Raw genomic sequence first — 26,188 nt, 5'->3', positions numbered from 1 at the left:
GGGCCAGGGCACCTGCAAGGGACAGGGGAAAGCAGCGGCGGCCCTCCGGTACCGGCCGGGCCCTGGGGGGGCAGCGGCGGTTCCCGATCCGGCGCCGCGTTTTGCTCACGCAGCAAGTGCCGGCGCCGCCGGAGGGGGGGGGGGGAGAGAGAAGGAGGGAGGGACGGGGCGGGGGGGAAGGAAGGAGGAGCCGGCTCTTTGCGGGCGGCTGAGGGAGGCAGGGCCGCTCTCCGCCCCTCAGCTGGGAGCCCGCAGCGAGCTGGTGCAAACTTCAGAGCCGAGCCGGAGCGGCGCAGCGCGGAGCCGGGCATGGGGTAGCCGCTCCGCCCTGCTTGCGCTCCCCACCATGTAGGCGAGCCCCCGGGCGCTGCCGCCCATCGCTCCGCGCCGCCTGCGACCGCATTCGCACCGGGCCGGAGGGAGGGGGGGGGTCGCGGCGGGGCAGTGGGGGGGGACCATGCGGAGCGCCCCGGCCGCCGGGCTCCTGCCGCTGCTGCTGGGGCTGCGGCTGCTGCTGGGCGGCGGTGCAGCGGCTCAGTACTCCAGCGACCTGTGCAACTGGAAGGGGAGGTGAGGCGAGACCCCGCCGGGCTTGGGGGGAGGTATTGGGGACAAGGGGGGGGGGGGCGGAACGGGAGCTGCCACGTCCATCCCCGCCCCGTCGGGGGATGAAGTTGGTGCCGAAAACAAAAGGGAGAGCCCTCCCGCTGCGGAGCGGCGTAGGGCGCTGCGATGCCCGGCCAGGGTTCGGGGAAGGAGGGCGGCACAAGGCGGAGAGCCGGGGCTGCGGGGCGGCTCTGCCTCGCTCCCCCGCGGGGAACCGGTCCCCTCTCGGCGGGCTTGGCCGCGAAGAGGCGCGGGGCAGCGGCTCCCGCAGCGGGGGAGGGATGGAGGGGCCGGGGGCTCCCCTCTGCCCGGCAGCGCGGCTCGGTGGGCTGGGGAGGAAGAGGAGGAGGGCGGTGCTACGTCCGCCACGGAGAAGTTTCTCCCCGCGACCATCTTCCCCGCGGCCCCCAGCGCTCCGCGGAGGCGGCGGCCGCGCCCGGGGAATCGGCGGGGCCGGGCAGGCTCCGGCCCCGCCGCGCTCGGGGCAGCCCCGGGTATCTCCCCCGGCTTCTCTCGCCGCCGCGGCCCGCTGGGACCGGCCCCGGGATGCGGTGCACCTGCGGGGCGCTCCCCGCCGCGGCGAGGGCGTCCCTCCGCGGGGCCGGGGCTGGGGCCGGGTCCGGGTGCCCTTCCCCGCTCCCCCGGTCCGTGCAGGTCCCGGCACTTGGCACTCAGCCGCACCGCGGCCCCGGTGCCGCTCCCTGCTGCCGGGAAGTTATCCCGCACTTCGTCCCGCGGAGGAGATGATGATGATGATGATGGTGATGATGAGCCCTGGGAGCAGGCTGGCACAGCGGCCTCGCTCCTGATTTATTCTAATTGCGCTGGTTGTGAAACCTCTCCAGTTCTCAAGTGTTTATCTGCCAAATTATCTTTCCTTTAATTGCTTGTAATAAGTTTAACGCGTGTGGTTGGGTCTGTGACCTCCTCCACTGTTCGTAGGTTTTAAAAAGCGACTCTGCTAACAAGCAAGTGTTGCTGGGCCAGGCTTTCTGTCCTTGGAGAGTAAAACGTTTTGACTCTAATATTCTGCTCAGATCTGACTTTCTTTAAAAGTTTGCCCAGCTTGTATCAGTAGGGTATTTTGGAGTAGGGAGAATTCAAAGCGGGGTAACAGCTGGATTGACTTTCAACATCGTAATTTCTTATCTGTTACTGTCTGAAACATGCAGATGCTTGGTATTTACTTTCTTCTGAACTTTTCTTCTGACTCTTGACAATTGATGCATAGTTAATTGCAGTGAATCCACTTGAACATGAGTCTGTTTGATAGGGACAAAACCTATTAGTTCTGTGGCAAACTCCTAATTGTATAATTTTGTTTTATTCCCCCCGCCCCCCCCCCCCCCCCAAAAAAAAAGCTGTACCTGCTTTCATTGCTAAGCATCCTAGCTGCATGTACTTACCTGGACCTTACCACATGGTACCACAGCCTGTTTTTTAAAAGAAAAATGACAAACCCCTGTAATCCTGTCCCGTTTGGTTCTTATTTTTGTCCTGTTTTCTTAGAGCAAGCAGTGACCACCCATGTCACCTGAGGGGGTGATGCTTGGGGGGGAAGTGAAATATCATTTACTGTAACTGAGTTTGGGGTGAACTGGTGATGCAAGCTTGGAGTCACTCACTGTTGTTGCTCTGGTGTGCCAAAGCAGGGCTGATGGCGACAGCTCTGTGATGATGCTGTTGGAGGCACAGGGAAGGAGGAGCTGCCTTCTTGCATGCACAGTTTAGTCTGGGTGGTTTTATTTGTGTGAGTGAGCCCCAGAGTCCAGGTGGACAGGAGTCTCGGGAGAGAATAATGTAAACCAGGCTGACTTTGGCCTTGCTGGTAGAAAACAGGTGTCATCAGAAATGCTGGCAGTCCTAAGGCCATTAAATATCCTTGCTTTGTCCTAAAAGACTAGCAGTTAAGAAGGAAAGGTAATTTGATGTACCAGTAAATACATCTAATTAAGTATTTCAGTGTGGATACTAATAGCTGTATGGGTCAGAAACGATTTATTTTATGTGGAATATAATGTTTTGAAGTCGTGTGATGTTTTTTACCTTAACTGTTTGAAAAACCTGTGAACTTGAATGCCAAAATGTAGTCTTTCTTCCCACAGTGAAGTTCTAGGTTGTCTTGTGCTGGCAGATTTGAGAGTCTCTTACAGTAAACCTGAAGGTGTTTTCTCACCTTTATGTACATGTCTATATTAAAAGCAACAGTCTTAGAAGTAGAATATTCTGGATGTGATTTTCTTTTTCCAATTAGCTTGTGGAGAGGTGATGAGCTTATATCCCTGAGTAGTATGAAGAGCTTCACTAGGATTCCTATAGATATTTCTCACACTTCCAGGGAAATCTGATGCAATGCACAGCTTGACACCTGCAATTTAAGTACACTCAATAGGCCATAGCAGCATCTTAATAAATAGCTTGATAGAGAGCTTCCAGGAAAGCTTTGTCCAGAAGAAAGCAGAAGCTTCACTATGGTGTGTGCCTGGCTATTACTCTTGCTGTAACTTCAGGTTTTCATACTGCAGTGACCTCTCAATGCTTTGGGCAAAAGTGCTTCAGTGACAGGCTGAGAATATGCTAGCCTGGCATTTTTTTACTATAGGCTGTAGGAGCTAGAATTCAGCTCTGATGTGGCTGCTTAAGTCAATCAATCTTACCCTCTGCATCAGCGGATGCTCTGGGGAAGTCTTGATGCTCTCTAGATTGTCATCTTTCATTAAAAACTCCAAGTTAGGAGCGAAAGTTGCCTGTGTTCACTGAGGGGTGCTGGGAGGACATGGGTACTTCTAGGGCTCTTCAGAGCATCTGTAATGGAATAAAGAAAGGAAGTAGCTAAAGTAGATAGTGTGAATATTCCTCCCACTCCCTTTTTCTTTAAACACCTGTTGCATGTTGCAGCATAACAGCTTACTGCACCCATACCATAATAGATCTTTCAGGGCAGTGATAGGGGGATGGCAGAAACCAGAAAGGGAGAAGAGTGAGGAGACAAATGCAGTGATTCAGGATGTCCTCATGGATTGGTATGAGGAAGCAGTACTTGTTGCAGAAGTACGTCCCAATAAACAGCACAAATTTGGAAGGGAGGATGGATGGCTCATCCATCACTGTTACCATCAAACAGCTGCCCTATCTCCTTGCCATGTACTTAAAAAAACAAAACCAAAACTTGAATGAGCTTGGAAATAAAAAAAAAAAAAGGCTTCTGGACCGCCATTATTTTATGGACATGGTGTGTCTGATGACTGGCTAGTGAGAACTAAACATGATGTTAAACAATCCCTCAACGGGCTGACATGTCATTTTGACAGAAAGCAAAGCGACAGGTTTTACTGGATGATGGTGGTTGCTGTTAAGTAATGTGAGCATGTATTTTGAAATCTGCTTAACTTTTGAGTCATCCTTTATTATAAGGCTTAATGGGTACAGGTACTTGTGCTTGATGTATCTGTCTAATGGCATCACTCTTGCCTGTGGGATATAATTGGCTTTCAGAAGATAATTTCAGAGTCCACCCTGTTTTTTGTTTGAACAGCATGAATGTTTGAACAAAATGAATGCTAAGGCTTTTTTCTCTGGCAGAAATTGACTGCCTCAGTGTTGTTGGGATCACTTGCAACAGCAGTTTCACTGCATAAGTTCAGAGTTTTGCCCCTGGTATCTTCCTTCTGTTTAAGGACTCAGGCTCTAGGGTGGAATTTGCCAGTATAAGTCCTGCAAAACCTCTGCAGCTTGTTTTGATGTCTTGAGTAGGAACAAGTGATGTGTCAGGGTAGTTTTTTGCCCCTTTGCTGAGGGATAAGCTTTACACTCTTTAATTTCACTTATGCACTGCTTGCACATAAACAGACTTCTGTGCTTTCTGTTGAGTGGCATCATGCGCATGCTGTGGTGAAAACTGATTTTGTGGACCAGATGTGGATTTACAGTCAGCTTGAAATATCCCATTGCAAGCTAAGTTTCCTGAATGTGTTAAGTACTACTGAATTTGAGGGCAAGAGACTAAAGGTCAAAAACTTGTCCCTCTTTTCTCCTCATCTGTGTTCTTGATGTGGCTTTCAAGATTATTCAAAAGCACATGTTTGCAGGCACTATTGTTATTAAATATGACTTTTTTTTCTGAGTTTCCTCATGTAACCTCTATCAAGTGGGTCACACTGACACTCACAATAATGAGTCACGTCAACAGTAAATGCAAACCATATGGGGTTTTTTTTTCCCTTTTTTACACATGGCTTCTAGTTACTTTCTAAACGCTGACTTGAATTTAACCCTGTTCAGCACCTGAATATATCATTGGGGTGAGGAACTGTGTATTTGGAGGTTTCTGTTGAGAAACCAGAACTTGATGTCATTACTTGTACTACACTAAAATATGTTCTTTGCCACAGGTTTCCTGTGTAACCTCAGACGAGTCACTGAATCCTTTTTAATTATTTTTTTTCCTGTCTTGGTTCATCTGCCTACAAGTGGGAATGTTGTGAAGCTTCTCTAAAGTACTGCAAAGCAGACCCGTGAGCTGTGTTGAAGAATCTCATTTTGGGTGGTGCTCTACAGGCACAGAATAAAAGATGCTTATGTTTGGGAACTAGGTGCACAAAGCATAGGAGGAGAAACAAGCTTGGTAGTGAAGTGATTTGCTCATACTCGCATAATAGGTTTGTGACAGGACAGGGACTGGGACCAGAGGATTTTTGCCTAATGGCCCAAATGCTGCAACCAATAAAGCGGGCTTCCCACAACTTTTTCTTTCAATTGGAGTGCCTACAGCATGCAGTGTCATATTAGTGCTTTGAGTCACTCTGGGTACAGGACCTGTGGGGTTGGTCCAGCATCAGTGACAGGCAGCAAGGGTTGTTTAGAGCTAGCCTTGGTTTAGGCTGTGGGCAGGCAAGTCATGGGGGTTTACTAGTCATCCTGCTTAAGCCCAGCAGTTTGCTCTCCTTTCATTAGCGCTTGGCCCTGGGATCCCCGCGTTGCTCTCCTATCCCATCTCTGTGATGACCAGCTCTCGAAATGGCTGTTGGGGTGTTAATTTTTGGCCACGGTGCTGGGTAAGGACATGGGACTGACAGTGGCCCTGTACCCCAGCTATAGTCGCTGGCCACGTGTTCTCTTTTTTGCTGACCACCCATAGCGGTGTGTCTGCTCGTAGCCCATCGGACCTGGGCAGTAAAGCGATAAGCTAAATTTAAACCTCATATGGGAAGAAGTGGGGCAACAGGTACGTACCGAAGAAAGCAGCATAGTTCAATGCTTCCCCAGCTATGACTGGGGAGTGTAGTGTCTTCTCTCCCTACCTCCCAGTTTGGAGATTGGGGCTGCCCAGCTGGGGCAGAGGGTATCAGTAGCACCCAGAGCATCCCTTTGCTCTGGTTCACAGGGTGAGCTTGGCATCCCTCCCAGTTTCAGATCCATTGGGAATATAGACTTGGAAGGGGAACAAAGTACTCAGAAAAAAGGTGGAGTCCAATCTGTGAAGCTGGAAAACGTGCTGGTTTAAGCCACCAGGAAGGGAGTTCAAGCGTACGTGTTTTGCTTAGTATGCACCAAGTCATTTGCCACAGCTCAGCTGATGGGCAGTAACTGAGGCTGTAGTAATTTAATTGCTTTTGATCATGTGCTTATATCCCATTTAATTTTGAACGCAATTACTAGTGGTTTGACTTTTTCTTTTGGGAGATGATTTAAAATTGTCCCATAATATTAAGGTTGGAGTCTTGCAAGAGACAAGCACTTCTGACCGCTCCCAAGCTGGATGGGCTAATATTAAATACTGTCACAGGTTTCCTGCGTTTGTTGATGTGGGTCTTTGAAGGTTTGAGGTTATGACAGTCACATTACTAGTTCTGTCATTTCTCTAACTTTCTCTTTCTTTTTTCCCCCAGTGGCTTAACTCACGAGTCTCACAAGAAGGATGTTGAACAGGTCTACCTCCGCTGTTCTGAAGGGTCAATAGAGTGGATGTATCCCACAGGAGCACTCATAGTCAACCTGCGACCCAATACTTCACCTGCCTCTTACAAACATTTGACTGTTTGCATAAAGCCCTTCAAGGACTCTGCAGGAGCAAATATTTATTTGGAAAAAACTGGAGAACTGAAACTCTTGGTCCGAGATGGAGATCGCAGCCCCAGTAAAGTATATTGCTTTGGCTATGATCAGGGGGGCCTGTTTATTGAGGCCACTCCTCAGCAGGACATTAGCAGGAAGATTACAGGCTTCCAGTACGAATTGATGAACAAGGGGATAGCGTCTGATTTGCACACAGTTTCTGGTGAGTTCTGGGATATTGGTCGTATTTTCACGTACTGTACGGGATGCATAACAGATGGCAGAGTGAGTGAGTGGGAAAGTGGTTGGGTCTAAATTTCATGTGCTTTTAAGGACATGTTTTATAAACAGGCTATTGTGGAAGAATTTTTTTTTTCTGTTTTTTTTTTTTCTTTTGTAGTTGTTGTTTTTTGGAAGCTGGTAGCATAGGCTGAATTCCAAATGATTTGTTAAGGGCTACGTTGTGAACGATTCTCCCCTTGCAGGCGCAGGGTGAATCACAGGAGCTGGCTTTACCCTACAGTGAACTCCAGCATGAACTGGGCTTCCGAGCCTTGCTGTAACAGTTTTCTAACTACTTTTTTACTCAGTTTTTAAGACCCTGCTGCATGTTTTGAATAATAAACATTTAAACAAGGAGGAACTCCTTTTCCATGTTTGGTTTTTTTTTTTTCCTCTGAAACTACTGCTACTTGCTGACCTAATTATGGCTTTTTTTTTTTTTTAAACAAGGAAAATGGTGTGTTCCTTCCTCAGCTCTGCCTATTCCACTTTCTTGAGCATTACTGTGCCATGGCAGAGCTCTTCAACGCCATGACAATACTTTTACAGTGCTGGTGTTGTCTTTTCTCTCAACCATTATGAAAAGCAACTTTTGTAGGGAGGAATTTTATGCCAAAAGCTTTTAGGAAGGGGGAGTGGACAAACTGAAAGAGCTTACAAGCCTGTAAAGTCTGATACTAAATAGCAAGCTAAATACCATTTGGGGACAATAGCTCTAGGTGTAACCTAATTGTGCTAATCAGTTAGTTTGAGAAGAAGAAAAACTGGCATTTGTGGAGGATGGCAGGGGGGAAGGGGAAATTCTCTTTAGATAGGCAGTATCTGATTCATGCATCTCCTCCATTCAGAATTGCCTCTAGCTTTTACCCCCCAAACCCTCCAGAATAGCCTGAGGAATAGCAGATCTAGGATAGTTTGTCCCAAATGACTATGGAGGTTTCAAGGTTTAGGTATTTTAAGTGGGGAGGCCATGGTGGCAAACAGCTTTCTCTTTCAAAATGAAATGGTCGGGAGGGAAGGCAGCCCTGCAGCAGGGCAGAAGAGTCCCCACAGCACACTTGAGATGGATGACTCGGCCCAGGGTAAAACCCAATGTAAAGCCAGCCTAAGACGCTGTACGTAGGCTGTCTAGATTCTGCGGTAGTGTTGCCATATGCTTTGCCTGAGATGCTACTTGATAAGCAGTGGTGTGGTTAATTAAACTGCAGCTGTATCTTCTAGGCATTGCATCCCTCCTTTTTTGGGATAAGTAATTGCAGAACTTGAGTCCCATCCTCTCCCCTCCCCTGGCTCCCTTCTGCAACAGGACTCTGGATTTAAATCTTTGTATATTTGTGCATACTCGCCACCCTGCTAGCGTTTAGATGTTGGTACACCAATTCAGATGTGGCTTTTGGGGTTTTTTTCGTTCAGATCTTAGTAGGACTGAGATGAACAGTTCTTAACTCGGCAAGACGGTCGTCAGCTGAGGGCTAATGCAGTAACCCCCAGAACTGATAGATGGCGTGTTTGCCATTAAAACAAAAAAACCCATGAACACAAATATTCAAATATTTAAGTTGCCTTCTTTACTCTCACTGTGTATGCAACTTGTAGCTTACTATTGAGGGTTCTGCATTTTGAGCAGACTTCTCTGCTTCTGCATTTTACAAGTGCTGCAGAAGAAGTAGGGTATCTGCTGCAGAGCTGTTTTCGCAGTAAGATCATTTCTGCAAAGATGAATATGCTGTGCAGAATGTTAGCTATGTAGTAAAATTCCATTGCAGAAGACATTAAATACATTGTTTAATCAGTTATTTGGAGAATGTTCCCAGATTCAGTGCTCCTTTCTTTGACAGGCTGTGAGGATGGAGGCAGAGGCAGGCTAGTGATAAGTCACTTAAACTTACCAAGAAAAGCCCTATACTTCTTTTTTCTGAAGAAAGTTGAAACTGCTTTTGCATATAGTAAAATAATATGCAAAAAATACTGCTTATCACTGCTGTTTTTAGTTTGCACATAAATATGCTTTCTCCTGAGCTTTGCTAAAATCAAGAGGACTCGCTGCTGGCATACTTAACATCACAAGCCGGCACAAACTGCTGTGTTTTTAGAAGTAAGTGCTCTTCATTCCACATAAAATCTTGGAGATTTTTAAAGCTGATGGGCATTTTCTTCAGAGACTTTCCAAAGTCAAACTGAGGACTGAATCCAATTACAGCCTTCCTCTTTGATAGGCATATTAAATCACTTTTTCTGTGACTGCTGTATTTTCAGCTGTAACAGACACTGGTTGAATTTCAGTGCTGTCTTATAAAACAATGTGGTAGGCTATCTGCTTCACGCTCCAAGTGTCTTGTTTGGACAGAAGCAGCTCTTTAATAGTTCATCAGCAGAGCCTTCAGGGCAAGCTAGGGATCTCTATTGTATTTTAAATTATTTCCCTTGCCTTTTTTTGGATCCCCAGACTCTGGGGAGGGGTGGCGGGGGGGGGGGGTGAAAACACGATGAAAATGCCATACATGACTCTTTCCACTACTCAGTCAGATGAGCACTTTTATTCTCCTATAAATATCTATATGTCTGGGGAAACTGCCAAGTAGCTGCCTTGTGAGGCTTCTGTAGAGCAATATATTTGGGGGTCTTTGCAGTTCGTGGACCTCCTTTCTTCTGGAGCTGCTTTAAGTTTTTCCGTGAAACCTCCAAAGAAATGCCCTTCACTGAGCTGTTCGTTTGGAGGGGAAGTTTACAATCAATTGACTGAAATCACTGGTGGCTTCTTCATCGGAGAGGCGGCTCAAGCCAGAGGCAAGTGCTGACCTTAAAAGAGCTGAAAACTGGATTTAAGGTTCTGCATTTGTCTCCAAGCATACTTCTGTCCCTTGGTCACAAATGTGGCTTACAGCATTTTGGCAGTTGCACACTGGAAAAACGAGCCTGCTCGTGGCTTAGTTGCAGTTTGACGGAGTTCAGCAGAACTGGCAGTATGTGTGAAGAGGTGTCAGCGCTGTGAGATGCTGTTGCAGATGGGGGCTGAGATGTGCTGGCAGAGCTGGGCAGAGGAAGCTCGCGCGCTTCCTGGTCTCGCTTAACGCTGCAGCGCTTCGTCTGACGGCGAAGGACCAAAAGTCACAAATATTGCATTATTTTCCTACCACTGCGGATTGGGGGAGATGACTATCGTAAAAGACCCAGGTGTGGGGCTCAGGAATCCAGCCCTTTCCTTGTGCAACAACTACTCGCTAACAACTTCTCTCTGCTTTCCCTAAATGGCGTGTTTGTTTCCTGGTGATAATTATTGTACTCTGCCCTTGAGTTTACTCTCTCTTCCTAACCTGGCATCCCAGCTCTGATTAAAGAGTATAAGTCATCTGTTTAATACCTTAATGACCTGTTGTGTCCTCAGAGTCCTGACATTGCAGGGTGCATCCACAAATCAACAATGCTTGGCAGGGTGCCTGTGGTTTAATTAGAAAACCTCAAGTTTTATTAGTTTACAGTCATTCTTTCCCACTTAATCAGAGTCTAGCAAATAATTCAGTAGAAAACATACACAGGTTCTGAATTTGCCTTTCCCTTTTCTCAGGAAGGTTGAATGACACAGTGCAGTCTTATGATTTTCCAGATTTTGGGGGTTTAACCCTTTTCTTGGCTCTGAGTCTGCCTTATCACATTCTCTTAAGACTTCCCTAACTGTAAGAAGCATGTGTAGTGTACTGATAGGTTTTAATTCAGAGTGCTGAGATTTGGTATGGGAAGGTTTTTACTGTGATAGTAACAAGCAAAAAAAGTGCATTTCTGGGGGTTTGTAGTTTCTTAAGCTGGACAGAGGAGTGAAGGCAAGCATGCTACAGTGCTTGTCACCATTTTATGTGAGTAGTCCCTAAGAAGGGTCACCTTGAGAATTCAGACATCTTGATGGGCATGTTCTTCTCTTGATACCCAAAGTGATGGCTGACTGAAAGTGCTTTTGATTTCAGATGAGGTTTTGGATTGGACCCCTATTTAATTCCCATCCACACTGATGGTCCATTAACTTCAGCTCATGCTTGCAGTAAGGCTCTGAAGCCTTGGTGTTTGCCCAACTGAAGAACTGAGGCACTGTGACATTTTGGCTCAAGGCCATTTGAGAAGCAGCAGAACTTGTTTAGGTTGCTGAATTCTGTTGATTCTAATCTTTTCTGCTTGCGCTGGAGGAAAACACGCTGGGTTTTGGCTATACTGGCAAGTAGATGGAGGTTTTGACAAAAGTGTTGTTCGGCCATATAGTTCCTAGAAGTTTTCTGAAGGTGTTGACCCACATGAGCTTCTCTGCTATAGTGGAGCCTGTGCCTGGTGTAGGTCTGCCTTGCGCCGCAGCAAGCTGCTTGGATTAAATTCCTGTGAAGAGTGTGAATGTCCCGTCAGAGTAGTTTGCTTTTTAAGTTCTTCAGTTTCTGTTCAACTAGTCTGAAACAAGAATCTGTAGGTTTGACCAAGTGTTTTGGAGAGGAAGGAAAATCCTCTTCCCCCTCCCCCGCCCCACCGAATGACCTTTATTTTGTTACCTAAAGTCTGTGTTTCAAGAGTGTCAGTTCCAAGCTCTGGATCCAGCTTTATCTAAGCTGTGTAGTTTGCTTTCCCCATTGCATACTCATGGGGATGTCTGTAATTTGGTTGTTAGAGCTCAGGAGGTAAATTGAAAGCCATTTCATTACCCACCCGCTTTTGTGTAGTAAAGAAGTGAAACTTTAACAAAAATGTCCCTTTATCTTGATGGCATCTACCCACTTAGTGCAGGTTCTAGTAACTGTTTTATACGTTTTCTTTATTAATGCTGGGTACCTGGCTGCGAATATGAATAGATAGGAGGCACAGCACTCAAGTGGGTATCTGAAAAACTAGCCAAAACTGGATAAATCCAGTTAACTAATTAAGAACAATATTCAGGTATTTCCTGTATGCTGTTAATTCACTGACCTGAGAAAACAGATTGGAAATTAAGAACGCTCATAAGTGTTTGGGCTATGCCAGTGTTTCTACTAACAAATGGCTTTTGAAGCACCCCTCTTAACTTTTGATTGTTGATGCAGTTTGGGTTTGGCAGAGGTGGGGCACCAATCTGCCATATCTCTGCAGGTATTCTCCCAGAGCACTGTTGTCATTGCAGTTTGTAGGCTTCTAATCTCATGCTTTCCTCTGGTTGCTCCCAAATATCCAATTTTTTTTAACTTTCTTGGAGGCTGAATATGCTGCTAAGCTTTATAGCCGGAAGCAGCAGATGCGCTGGTGTATATTTCACTTCTTGTTGGAGTGGAAACATTCTTGTTTTTTGTCCCAGAGGCTGGTGAGGAGGAAGCTGCGGCTGCCATGCCCGCTCTCTGCCAAGGTAGTCGCAATATGGAAATCACGGTTGGTCCCCGCTGTGCTCATCGCTGCCGTTAGCAGAAGTGATGGAAAGAGGCACTTGGAACACTTAAATTGAAAGTCCCCGCGACCTTTATGCTTACCATAGGTTCTGCCTGAGTCATTGTGACCATCCGAGGTGTTGGCACTGTGCGACGTGGCAGGGGTGGGAGCACTGCTGCGTGCTGCAGGGTTGGCAGGGGTGTATATTCCAATACACCCCATCAGATGAGAAAAATGGCTTGCTTTGTGTGCCCCCCACCTCCAGTTTTCTGCACAGGATAAAACTCTCATACCTCTTGGGGTTAAGCTGTGTTAGGGGGGAAAAAAGCAAATCTGAGCGTGGTGTGGGTTGACTTGCACAGAAGAACAGAATTGATATCGCGCTCCTCCCATCAGGATTTGCTGGTGAAATGCATAACGAGCAGCAAAGCAAAGTTGAGGGATCTGTTTTGTAAGCCTGAGTACACGTTGTCTGAGTGGCATGTAAGGTAGGCTCACGGGTGCAGCAAAAGGTTTGCTGTTGTTTTATATGCTTTTTCTCTCTCTAAAAGGTAAGCAGCAAGTTTTAAGAGAAAACCACCAGAAAACAGCCTTTAATGTAGTTGTTCAAAATACACTTCAATTATTGGCCTTGTAAGGGACCATGTTGACAGTCCTACTTAGGAAATGTTATTTTCTAAATAGCTTTTTGTGTGCTTACCCTCCTTGCAGGAAGGTCTTCCTTAGTAACTTCCATGTCTTTTCCCATAGTAAACGATGATACAAAACTAGACACAAAGTAACTTTATGAAAGAGTAAACAGCATTCCCTAACCCTGCATGTATTTGAAAAAGCACATTGTAAGCCAGTTTTTAAGAGCATATCACTGAACTGGGTGTCACGGGTCAACATCTAAATTGGTCAAGCTGGTTGCTGTATAACAGAGCCTGGAGTGGGATTAATTTTGAGGAGCTAGAAACCTGCTCTAATTATTCATGTGCCTAAAGTGGTCAGATTTGCAGCGAATGATTGGAGGGGAGAGTTTGAGAGCAAAGATTTTGGGTTTCCTCCTGTATGAAATGATTTCAAAGGGCAGTTCTGATGCTCAGGAACACACATGATCTTACATGTTCCTAAATTGAGCAAGGGTGATGACGTTTTTGGGATCTGAGCCTCAATAAGGTCAAAAATGTTGAACTGAGAAGTCTTCACCTAAAAAACCCAAAACTGGAGGGCTGCCCTAGTTTAATCTCTCCTTCCCCCAAGAAAATGAGTTTGACAGCAGTCTCCTCTGGCCCTGCTTGTCCTTTGATGTTGCCAGGACAGTAGTTGGTTTTGCAGTGGGCAGAGGAGGTGACAATGGAGCTGCAATGATAAATACACAGCTGCAGGGGAGAGGGGGTAAGAAAATAGCTTATTTTTGCTAGACTGGCCACGAATGCCGTTAGCTTATTTCTCAACTCAGTGGGCAGTCAAAACCAATAAGCAGTCAGGTGTATTGTCCGGGCAGCTGGGGCTCTGCTTTGCTCTGACCTCTATGTACTGTGGAAGATAGTCCCACAAACAGATTTGCAATCCAACGGAGTTGCTTGGCAGTCTTTAATAATGCTCTGTGCTTGCTCTGCAAAACTGTTTAGTTTGCTAATTCCTGAGGCTGTAGTTAAAGAAGGGATGGGAGGGCGGGGGAACCGCATTCCTCCTCCTGCCCCCCACCTTCCCTGAGGAATAAGAAACTTACTGAAACATGGGCCAAATTTTGCCTTGATTTGCAGGACAGAAACTCTCTTTCACCTTAATCTGTTGTAGAAGCCAGAAAATACACACTGTAATATTGCATGGATACTTGGAAGCTACCCTGGACCCAAAGCTGTGATATGCTAAATCTGACCTTGGGAGGTTTAATACTGGGTCAAAAAAGCTGCTGCCACATGACATGCGGCTTTGATCCAGCAGTAACTTCTGCTGCTGATTGAAATCTGTGGAAAGATTTTTTTTGTATGGGTTGTATGGGTACCTCCTCAGGTATCTTCCTGCACTGCTCTGGCCCCTATATGGGATTTGGGCATTGACTCCTGCAACAGTCATAAGCTCTGGTGTTTGCCCATGTCCTTTCTGGATCAAAGGCCTGCTGCTGGGAGACTTGTAGTGATCAGTAGTGCTGGGATATGCACATGGAGCCTGGCCTGGCTTTCCATTGCCTTAACCCACCCCCCAGGATCGTTCCCATTTGTATAGGATGCACCCCTGCCCCACCAGAACTGTTTGTAGCTTTACACCAACTTCATTGATGTATAAGTAGATGTGAGAAATTAAGAGGGGGAAAAAAAAAAGGAAAAAGTCCAAGCTTATGTAGAACAGGTGAATGATCTTAATATGACAAAGAAGTGTGGGCTGTTGAGTAAGAGAAGGTGTATATATCTTAAAGCTTTTCCTGTTACAAATGAAAAACCCTAAGTAACTTTTTGAGGAGTTAACTGAACAATGTTATAACACTGAAGGTCTCACTGTGTGAGATGTAGCCCTTCCACAGTCCTTCTCAAGAATAGGCTGATCAAATAAGCATGGTTTTAAAATGAAAACTGGCCTTGTTCCTTCAGAGCTCTCCCACATACGAAAAAGAATTTGATTTTTAGAAACAGGGAGGAGAAGGACCTGTGTGGATGTGAGTGCACGTATGCTACTTTTTTTTTTTTTTTTTTTTTTTTAAGACTCACTTAATCTTTGATCTGTCATTACTCCACTCTCAGGGTTTAACTTTAACCAGCCACTTGTTACTTAATTCTATTCCCCTGCTCCATAGGAGGCATTAATGGACCAGACCGAAGAGGAGGGTGGTGGGGAGGGAGGGAAGGCTTTGTATTCCTGGCAGGTTACCAGGCTGGTAGTAGGTGCTGGCTCCAGCCTCTCCCATAGCCCTGGTAGGGGCTCTGGCACCAGAGCCATGTGCCTGGCTGCACAGCTTACCCAGGGCACGGGAGTAAAAAACACCTTACTTTTTTTTTTCTGCCTTGCAAGCACTGCATGACATCTCAGCTGAGTGTTTTGTTAGCTGTCAGAGACAAAACCAAACAAGACATCAAAACTTTCTTTATAACTTTTTGTTTTCCTAGATCTGATTAGTGCGTGCTTTTACAAGGCTTTGGAATGACATTTTCTTTAGAAGAAAAAAGAAATATTTTCTGAGTGAATTTTAGGAGGGGATGAGCCAAGCCATAAATCTTGTGCATTTTGAGTCAGTGAAAATATTTGCTTTGGTCCTGTGCTGCCAGGCGGTAGATGTGCAGTGTGGAGGTGTGATGCTACAGCTGCCTGTGCTGGCAGGTTCTCATGGGACAGCCAGGAGAGAGGTGCTGCCCCAGCCCTTCTGCTGCTGCAAGGTCAGAGGAGATCGGAGGAGTCCCTCAACTGTCCAGAGGCACCTCTGACTTCCAGCACTTGTCTGTCCTCACACCTGCCCAGCGCTTCCCATTCCTAATCTCCCTTGGGCAGCAGCAGTACATTCGAGGAAGGAGAGAGGTGTTTTCTGTGAACAAATAGATGTATTTTTTATGGTTTTATATTGGTGTCTTGTGTGCATACAGCAGGAGAAATTCCCAGCAGTTACCTTTCTGCCTGCTTTTCTCTTTAATTGCAGTTAGGAAGGGGGGAGAGAGACAGCAAAGAAATGACAGATGCTTGCAAATGCTGTTTGCACAGAAATGTGGACTAGTACAGTTGCAGAGACACTTCTTGTTTGCTGGGCTTGCTCTCTTCTGCTGCAGTTCAGACAGAAGGAATTGAACTGAAAACCTGATCTGCTGAGTAGGGCTTTTTGGACACGATACATTGCAGACTTGACTGTAACTGAGGATTTTTACAGGGCTGGTGATGCAACGGGTAAGTGTAGGAGCTTGGTTGGGAGTTGGCACTGATCCCGTTACCATTACATCGCTGCCCACCCCAGCACTGAGGTTTGCCATGGCAGTGTGGGAGCCCAAAGCCCAGCACTGCTCTTTGAACGGTGGCCTGGGATGAAGAGGGTGGAGAGGATTGGGGTAGTGATGGAGACTGAACTGTGCCTGTTGGCTGCATACAGCAGGAGGGGAGGTGGGGAAGGAAGGGAGACGGTGTTTGGGATGGGCATTATTTTTTCCTGATGGAGCAATAAGCAGCCCAGAGGAGGTGGGGCAAAGAAGTGTCTCAAAGATATGACACTTGTTGTAATATCTCCTGGGTTGATGCAACTCATGCATGGGCTTGGAGGTAGAGTTTAATAGTGTCTCATGCTGCTTGAATAAAAACTGCTCTGTGGTCCCCCCCCCCCCCCCTCCATTCTTTTAAAAAAAAACCCCCAAACCCAAACAAATGGCTGTTTGTGTTTCTAGCTGACCTTTCAGCTCATTTGTTAGAATGGGTGCTGCATCTTGGAACAGCAAAAAGGCATTGACTCTGCAATCCCAGAGGATCCTTACGTGCTCTGTAGTTGCTGCGCCAAGTTTCATTTTGAAAGCTGTTCCAAATGGAGCTTGCCTAGTACCAAATCTCTTCCTCACACTGTTTACATAAATAGTCTTCTTTGGTACTTAAGAACTTTAATACCCTTTTGGAAGACATTTCTGTGAAAAGATACGTTTCTGGTTTATGGTCTCTTGTCTTAAAGTTTCTCAGAACACAAAGGTCATCACATCTCTAATGGTGAGGTTTACAATATGCTTTTTTTATTCTTTCTTTGCAGGAAGGAAGTGGTATTAACTCAATTCTTTTGGCACAGTCCATGCCACAGTATACGAAAGTCTGCATTCATTAAACTTATTTGCAGGTTTAAATTGTTCTTGGCCAGTGTCTATATTTTCCAAGTTACTTCTGGAAACTTGTACATATGTGCAAGTTGAACTGAATGTTAGAAACGAGCTAAGGCAAGGAACTGGAGTTGACACTTTCTTTTCTGAGGAGGTAAAATCACCAATATCCCTGCTTCACATAAAGAAGTCAGGGGAGAATGTCCATTGCAGCATCATGATTTTGGTCCAGCAGCTGAATCACCATCTTGTCCTGTACCAAATCTTGGCTGGGTTTTGACTGTAGAAGAAGGGAGTCTTTGAGTTTTGTATCTTTGCTCATGGTCCTCGTTCTGAGCTGCCTTTTCTGCTCAGCAAAGGGACTCAGATTAACTTTCTAGCAAATAGGGGGATGAATTCTTCTGCCTTTAGAAGAGCACTAAACTATCTCAGTACGTTATTCATAGCATTAACCTTGTATTCATCGAAGAAGCACAATCCCTTTGGATCCCATGTCTGAGGCTTATTGAGCCAAGGGGCTCAGAGTAGTGCAAGTCCAACTCTTGTGTTTGCTCCCTGACTTGGCGTTTTTCTACTGACATGCTGGGAAAAGTGCAGTGCTTGCAGAAAGCTGTGTAATCCTACCCCATCCAAAGACAGGAAAACCTTGTAAAACAAAGGAGTGATGAGAGAGCTCCTCTGTGTGTTGTGACTGGGTGTCAGTAACTTCCAGCCCAGCTGCGGAGATGCTCCGTGTCATCTGGCCACATTTTCCCTCTCTGCCTGGCTGCAGGTATTATGTTAAATGCAGGTGGGCTGGATGAACCTCTGCTGGCCTGAGCTCCCAGCTAGCATGTTCATTTTAAATTTGAGATGCACTGACGTGCAGATGCATTGATGTAGTTTAGATGGTGTATTGGTGTGGGGGTTGTGAGCGTTTTGAGGTTGAATGTTATTTTGACTTGCTCAGGAAGAGCTATCTGAGGGGGTGAGGAAAGTTGAAGCTATATCTAGAAAGGAGATGACTAGTCAAAGCCTGGTAAACCAGAGTGGTTGTCAAATTCTTGTTCACCTCCACTGCAAAGTAGCAGTTCTTTTTGTTTGCGATATGAGCTGTGAAAGGTTTGTTTCATGTTGCCTTTTCACAGAGGAAGCCTAGGCAAACTTAGGAACAAATAATTACAAGGATTTATTCTAATTTTTAATTAGTTTAAGCAGGATCAAGGCAAGATTTTTTTTTTTTCTTGCTCATATGATGTTTGCCCTTAAACTCTTGTCTCCCAGCTAAATCAGAGATCCAGTAATCAGTTGAGACATAGTCACTTCTGCTTAGGACTCAGAAAAATGACCGAGAAATGCACCATCATTGGAGAAACCGCATCTCTATTTTTATAATCTGCTCTTGTAAGTCTGTACTCCATGTTTCCAGGAAGGACACTCATCCTATGATGCCCCTTCCAGTACAGTTGCAATTACAGAGCTGCCAGCAAGAATTTGAAGAGTGTGGGTGGGTTTTTTTTGTTCCATATGAACTAATGCTGATGTCAGGCTGAAAGCTTTGATCCGGGAGATGGGTCTGCTGTGGCCCCACACTGGCACGGCTTGAGGTGCTGCAGTACGGGCTGGCTTAGCTTAAATCAACTTGGTGTGCGACAAGACCCATTTGAATGTCTTCTGCTGAGCATGCAAGAGAAAAGACTCCTTGTTTTAATCAAAAGATTTAAACGTAGAACTAACAGAAAATAATGCTCCAACCCTGCCTGGGCCTCCTCAGTAGCTTTTGATACTTAAAAGGTCTGATTGCTCTTCAAAGGGTTATTCAGAAACACTAATGTGTGGGTGATGTATGCCACGGAAACTGGAAGTGCAGATAAACCAGCTCTATGTTTCCCTCCCCCACCATCCACACCTCTACCACACCGCACGCGTATACAAACTTCTTTATAAAACCAAAGGGTATTCCTCGGTAAAGCGGTTTTCTGCAATTACTTTGTGTTAAACATTTTCACTTCTGCTTAAAGGGTGTCTCTCTTCCTGTGTGTGCTGCCGGAGCAGTGATGTATGTTCAGCAGAGCCTACCCAGAGACGTAGGGCGGATGGAGAAGGTCTTTTGGGCTCAGTAAGTGGAACTTTGGGACAGTGTGTAGAGACTTGCAGCCTGATTCATCTAGTATTCTTGATAGCTATGAGGTTGTGGAGTGTGTTGAGAAAATTCAGGAGAGACAGAGGAGACTTCTTACTTACAGGTTGGAAGCTGATTTTGGGGTACGGTAAGGTCAGTTGGACCAGTGGGTGGCTGTTGAAACACAAATGTTTCAAAAGAAGATCTGGCCCATTCACATGGTTTCTGTGACACCTGTAGCCAGAGCCAGCATGTCTCACTTTGAACGCGTCCTGCAGGGAGCTGTCGTCCTAAACCGTGACGATGGCCCTTCAAATAACCCCCATCTCCTATTTTCAGAGGATAGAAGGGTTATGTGCAAATGTCGCAAACCAAAGGAGGAAAGACTGAAGTTACGTGTGTGTGCTGAGAGAGGATGGCAACACATACTCACAGCTTTCGAGGCAGAGGAAGCGCATGCTAAATTGCAGCAGTGAAGGTGCACTTAAATCCATCCCCAATATTGGAGGGGATCCTTTCTGGACAACTCAATTCCCTGGTGCTGGCTGAGCTGGGGACCTTCTGGAGCTGATGGCATCTTCTCGGGGCACGTCATGCTCTCTTCCTAAGCTTTTCTGCCTCCCCGCGGAGAGGACCAGCAACGTGTTTGACAAAGCTGTTGGCCAACAAGTGCAGTCTATTGTTAGTATCGCCACGTCCTCCTCGGTAACATCAGGTTCAGAGGGCAAATCGCTCAAAGCAGCTGGGACATGACTGCTGGCTTGTGAGGAATGATGTAATTACATCTCCCTCTGCGGGGAGGTGAATAGAGAGGCCTTTGGAGGCACTGGACTGGGGCGGTGGAGGGAGAGGGCTGCCTCAGGTTACTTCAGGTCAGGATACTGTCAAAATCCATCAAAGGCATTCCCAGGAGAGTCAGCAGCCGACGTGCACAATGCAGGCTTTATGCCACTGGCGGTGGAGTTGAGTTATAGGCATCTGGGCTTTAGAAGGCTTCAATAAAACGTTGCTTTTCTCTCTTTTTTTTTTTTTCACCCTTTCCCTGCTGCTGTATGAATTAAGGCTCTTTGGCTTATCGAGTTTAAAGGAATTAGAGCAGCTGACGTTGATATTGTTGTTGCAAGTTCATAGACTTGCTTTTGGACGCGAGAACCTGGGCAGCCCTCGAGACATCCCCAGGGAGTCAGGCATCCAGCAAACACAGCCGTCTTGTTTAGTAACCGGGCCTGTTTCCCCAGAAAATGAACGTCTTCACCTGCTGTGCACGAGTGAAGTGCTTTTTTTGGTTTGCTTTTTTTAGTTATAAGGATGCTTCCCATTTTAGCCTGAGGTGTGTGTGTCGTTTTGACATACTGATGGAGGAAAACACCTGCCGCCCCATCCTGGAGCGAATGAGTGCTGAACTGCAGCTAAAATCGCTAACTTGCAGCATAAACACATAGATTCCTTAATGGCTGTGATTCAAAAGAAAGTGTAGGCATTGCCTCCTCCTAAGGATTTTGTTTCTTTTATGAGACTGTATAGGAATGAAGCTTTGGTTGTAGCGAGTGAATGTTATTTGCTTTTTAATGGTCCATTTACCTCGGCAGTAATCCTTCACGACTCACGTTCCATCTGTGCTTGCATACCTTGTTTTTGCCACTTGCAAGATATACTTGATACTCTGTGAATGCAGATGTGGCAGTTGTTCCACAGAAGAGGATTTCTGTTGTTCATATGTCTGGTATTGCAGTGATGGGCGGTGGTAAATGGTTGTTAAATAAGCTTGCATGCCACCACACTGCTGTGAGTCAGCATGGATCTGAAGTAGGTTTTAAGTAATGATCTAGTGTAAGCAGTGCTGAGCACTTTTAATTTCCTTTTGCATTTAAAAAGGATGCAGGATTTTGCCTAGAGTCCACAATTAAAATGATTTGGTTCCGTGTATATGTGGAGATTTGTTAATTTGATTTATTATAGTGTCAGTCTATTTAAATGGAAGGAACCACTTTTAAAGTATTTTGTTTTTCATCTTTAATGCTGTTGCTTGTGTTGCACTCCTTTTGAGAACAAAAATGGCTTAGTCATTTTGGTTTTTTCAATTTTCTGATGGGGTTGGATGAACTACAGAGATGTCTGGTCTAAACCAAGGCTGTTTTCACTCAGACTTAAAAAGGCTGAGATGCCTTTTCATTATTAGATCCTTGCAGAACAAAATATCTGAAATCCAGTGTCTGAAATCCAGCTGTGGATTTTGAGGATGTCCATCAACTGTGCTTTGTTTTAGAGCTTCTGTCCATGTGAAAATGCTGTAGGATTTGTGCAGGTTTGCACATTCCCTCCATTTGGTGGATCTAACTCTGGTCCTGATTTGGGCAGAGGGAAGCTGGGCAAGAGGGGCATTTGCCCTGGATGAATTTGGTAGGTGCCATGAATGAAACAACTCCATAGTAGGATGTTACGTGACTAATATTATTTTCTCTGTCAGATGAAACTTTGGTGTTTGGTCTAGCCATTAATGAAAATCTCTTGAGTGTAAAATTTAAAATATCTTTAGTGTGAATTTATTATAGTACTCCAATTATGTCCAGGCTTTGGTTGGCTCTGTATTTCTCATGATATTAAACAGTTTCCAAACTTTTCCAAAAAAGAGAGCTGAAATGGTATGTGGGGGAAAGAAGGGCAGTAAAGGCTGACTTGTTTCTAAAGGCCCTGGAGGCATTCAGACTTATTCAGACAAATAGAAATGCCTGATTGATCCAGATGCTCTAACAAAACTATTTTGCCTATTCCTTGTGTCTTCTTCTGGAGCTTTTTAACCTTCTTGAATTATTCCTTCAAATATCCCTGCCCAGAAATGTGCATTTTACATTCTCTTTAATCCTATTAAACAGCGTGTTACACTGTGTATTAATCATCTGACTGGAGCAAATCTGGTGGATTTGGTTCAATAATCCTTCTTTCTGGATCACTGCTTTTCTGGGACCTTGGAAAAAATAAGAGATTTACCATGTCTTACATTAAAGAATGGCTTGTGCCGTCTAACAGAGGAAGGCTAATAGCTGAGCGTCGTAGGCACCAGCTACGTGTTGATTAGACTAGTTTAAATCTACTTCTCCGGGAAGCAGGCAGGGGTGAGAGGAAGGGTGTGACTATTTGGGAACCTGGTTACTTAAGTGTTTTCAGATGTTGAGGTTCAAAACCTAAATTTTTTGGGGGTGGGGAGAAGTGGGGTAGCTTCAGTTGGAGGCTTGAGCGTGGACTGCATGATGAAATGAGCTGTAGCTCCAATGATTTGCCTCGCCTCCAGCGTGAGCCCTGCTTTGCTGTAGTCTTTGCCTGCACTAATCCAGGCGGAGCAGCACGCTTGATGGGTTTTCATTTTTCTGACTGATGTGTAAGTGCTGCTCCAAGGTGACATCAAGTGAAAGACATGGGCTCTGATCCTTGGGCCACCAGTGGACAGACTCAATTAGCATCGCTGGGCAGGGCAGACCCTGATAGTAAGCAAATTCCTGAACTCAACAGGGTATTATAGAAACATCTGTACTGCAACTACAGTACCTTCTCCTCAGAAATAGCTGGCCGAGTACAAAGAGGAGCCACATTCTTGCATTGATTAGATTAGTGCAGATATCCAAATGTTTCCAGCAGTACAGGAAATGGTCTTTGTGCTGCTTGAGCTCTAACAGATACGGGGCTCGAGTTTCCGCTTTGCCTCGACGCCCTTGAACACATGCGCTGGGTTTTTTTCCTCTCCTCTTTGCCTCCCCCACTCTGTAACCTTCTGGATCTTTGATGTGGTGATAGACTAAATGGCTTCTGAAATAGCCCAACAACACTTGATAGAAATTGTAAGAAAGAAGCTTTGCCATCACAGTTTAAAAGGCACATGATCTTCAAAGTCTTTTTGAGAGCTTTGAATTTACAGCAGAGCATGCTGCAAATGCACCCATATCAAAATGTATTTTGCATAAGCACAGCAGAGTGTGTGTGGCGTGTTTACTAGATAACATATCCCGGCAGGAGTGTTAAAGAGATCCATATTCCTGCTTAAGTACAAAAATCTCCTGGGGGCTAGGGTTAGCCTCCATTTCGTGTAGCATTACTGATGCCTGACAGGTCTTTGGACCACTTGTCCCCATGGTGTGTGTGTATGTGTGTGTCCCGTTTTTGGTTAATTTAAATACTGGTTTATTTATTTACTATCATCTAGTCCTTTGCTAACTCTGACCCTTTCTCTCCAGCTCCCTGCCGACCATGCAGTGACACAGAGGTCCTCTTGGCTGTCTGCACTAGTGATTTTGGTGAGTTGTTGCTTCCCCCCTCCCTTCTCCCCAGGGTGGTTCACTTGAACATGATGTCCATAAACACTGATGGACACCTACTTACACTTGGCAACTTCCACCAGCAGTAAATGTGGTCTAAAGGGGCTGTGTGCATGGGAGAGGGAGGAGGAGATGGTGTGAAGGACCTCAAAACTCTGTGGCCAGCTGTCACTTCCCCAGGGCAGACAGAGAATGACCTAGCAACCACAATGGAAGTAGAAGTTCAAAGACTTGGGTGCATCTAGGAGAGGCCTTTACGTGCTACCCTAAAGTGGACTGTTGACGAAAGACCAAAAGTTTCAATAATTCTCCCTGCTTCCCTTTTTAAAGGAGAAATTAATATTAGCTGGTATCTGTAATGACTGAAGAACAGAAAGTACATTCTCAGGGAGCATTAAGCATGTATCTTGTTAGAACTCTTTATCATGACTGATGCTCTTTTTCTGTTGTAATTATTTCTGTCTTTAAATTTAATATGTGGATGCCTTTTGATGGACAGCTTACAAACATAAACTGTAACAAATACAAATATAAGCTGGAGGTTACTGATATAAACTTAACTCTAAAAATAACAAAGGACCAAAACTGGGTCTGCTGTAGTGAAATCAGTTACCCTTGAACTGCCTGGTTGCATGGGGCTGAGTTTGGACCTGGTTCTTCCAGAGGGGTTTTGGGTAACTCTTTCTTACATCCTTTTTTTGTTTCTAGTGATCAGAGGCTCCATTCAAGATGTTACGAACAAGGCAGAAGAGCAAGAATCCATAATTCACGTCGGTGTCAACAAACTGTACAGGCAGAAGAGCAAAGTCTTTCAGCTTACAGGGGAAAGTGGGAACTGGCGAGGACAAATAAAGACCCTGCTGGAGTGTGGGGTGAAACCGGGAGACGGAGACTTCCTTTTCACGGGACGCATGCACTTTGGGGAGGCCAGGTTAGGCTGTGCCCCTCGTTTTAAAGACTTCCAAAGGATGTACAAAGAGGCAAAAGACAAAGGGCTAAACCCATGTGAAATTGGCCCAGATTGAAATCCCCTGTTTGGCTGAAGATCGCTTTTAGCGTTTGGCGAGGAATATTTCCTGGCTGCGGTGAAAACTGAACAAAAACAGTAACTGAGAGCATGGATAGATCTGGAGTGCAGGCTGAGACCCCGCAGGACACGTCTGCAGCCTGCGGTGCTGGTAGACTAATGGAAGCAACAGAGGTACGAGCTCAGAAGGCTGCCAAGCAAGCAAGGCTGGATTTTTAACCAATCTTGTCCTTACGAATTAAGTTATTATATTTTTTTAGTGACTTCCTTAGGAAAACAAAGAAAGAAAACTCCCATGTCTTAATAAAAAACCCAAATGAAAGCCAACATGCCTTTGTATCTTTTTAATACTAATTTTTAAAAATGTCTTAAACTGATGTAGCATTTGATATGGCATATTCTGTATAAATGGCCAAGAATGTGATAGAGCACGGTAAAACATCTTAACATTAATGCTTTGTAAAAAGCTTGGTGTACAATTCAAAGTTGTTTCTTACGACAGAAATTTATGGAGCCAAACTCTTGTGTGTGTGTTCTCTTTTTTTTATTTGAAAGAATGTACAATCGCCGCCTGCAATTTTTTGTCCAGGCTGGCAAATTCTTTCCATTCCAGAGAAATAAAGGTCCCTGGATTTGACACATGCTGTTTAAAATCTTTATTTTTTTTCTTCTCCGTAAGGCCTATCTCAGCTAGTCCAGATGTGCTCATAGATCAGTTCTGGGCTGCTCACTTAGTTTGTGGCTTCTCTGAGCAGAAACAGAGTTCCTGTGAGGCATTGGGAACCGCAGTGTTTTTCAAAGGGGAAGCAGGAGCTATTTTTGGACATTTTTAGACACGTGTCCAGGCAAGGCTCTAAGTGTTCTTCTCTCTGATGCCTATGGGGTTATTTTGGGAATGGCTCCAAAGAGCAGGCTGCCCATTTGTGTTTAGCTTGGAGCTTTTAATTTTGCTGGCTGGTAGCTTGGCATGAGGTGGCCGTTCGTACCTACCGGCGAGTTGTGGGAGACAGGACCAGGCCACCTTGTGAAAAATGAGCACTTTAATAAGGGTGGGCCACTTTTGCAGGCAGCGTCCCATGGGAGGTACAGGAGCTCTCCCCCCTTGTTCAGTCCCGTTGTTTCCCATAACCTGCAATGTACCACTTTAATGATACCCTCGCAAGGATTTTTAACTGGTTGCTCATACTCATTCTTCAATGCTTTTTACTGTTCCGACTTCTGGTTTAGGCCATCAAGTTCTTTAAATAAAAACTTTCCATTTAGTGACTCTTTTTGCTTCATCCCTCCTCTCTCCTTCAAGTAAGTGTTGTTTCTGAGGCTCAGGGAGGGCATCTGGAGCGACTCAGAGGACTGTCTTCTCAGGTTCATGCAGGAAGTTCTAAGATGGATGGGACAGAGATGCCCACGAGACTTACCAGGGTTAAAAAAACAGGGATGTATCAAAATATTGGCCTGAAGTGGGACCAAAGTCCCACTGAAAGTATTTCTTTAGACTTTCTCAGCAAGATTCATTCTGTGGGCCTATTGGAGAAGGGAAATTTCTTTTAGCTGTGCTAAGATGATCCTAAGAGGCTCCAGGAGACAGTTACTACTTCTGCAAAGACTTCTAAACTCCATTTAGCACCTGTTTATCTGCTGCTTTGACCCCGGCTGCCTTCCAGCCTCCTGTAAGCAAAGCACCAAAACC

At 45.5% G+C, this 26,188-nt stretch overlaps 1 protein-coding gene across 2 annotated transcripts; it reads left to right on the top strand.

The window, feature by feature from the left end:
* Positions 1 to 236: 236 nt before the first annotated feature.
* Positions 237 to 25,138, top strand: METRNL (meteorin like, glial cell differentiation regulator). 2 transcript variants are annotated; one of them, XM_075044873.1, is made up of 4 exons: positions 237 to 348; positions 6,495 to 6,883; positions 23,394 to 23,453; positions 24,183 to 25,138. In XM_075044873.1, exons 2-4 carry the CDS (start codon positions 6,571 to 6,573, stop codon positions 24,497 to 24,499), a joined length of 690 nt encoding a protein of 229 aa, XP_074900974.1. In that variant the 5' UTR covers positions 237 to 348; positions 6,495 to 6,570; the 3' UTR covers positions 24,500 to 25,138. The 2 variants fall into 2 exon arrangements, with proteins under 2 accessions (XP_074900974.1, XP_074900973.1); XM_075044872.1 differs by lacking the exon at positions 237 to 348 and adding an exon at positions 419 to 570.
* The last annotated feature ends 1,050 nt before the right edge of the window (positions 25,139 to 26,188 follow it).

The sequence above is a fragment of the Buteo buteo genome, chromosome 13, assembly GCF_964188355.1.
Source record: "Buteo buteo chromosome 13, bButBut1.hap1.1, whole genome shotgun sequence".
Classification (NCBI taxonomy): Eukaryota; Metazoa; Chordata; class Aves; order Accipitriformes; family Accipitridae; genus Buteo; species Buteo buteo.
The sequence above is the reverse complement of the archived record's forward strand: the minus strand, read 5'-3'. Positions and strand labels throughout refer to the sequence as shown.

What these genes read in the sequence shown, in the direction of transcription:
- METRNL (XM_075044872.1), top strand. Translation starts at nt 458, where the DNA reads ATGCGGAGCGCCCCGGCCGCCGGGCTCCTGCCGCTGCTGCTGGGGCTG. An exon ending in CTGTGCAACTGGAAGGGGAG is followed by an intron (nt 571 to 6,494) that starts GTGAGGCGAGAC and finishes TTTTTCCCCCAG; the next exon opens with TGGCTTAACTCACGAGTCTC. An exon ending in TGATTTGCACACAGTTTCTG is followed by an intron (nt 6,884 to 23,393) that starts GTGAGTTCTGGG and finishes CTTTCTCTCCAG; the next exon opens with CTCCCTGCCGACCATGCAGT.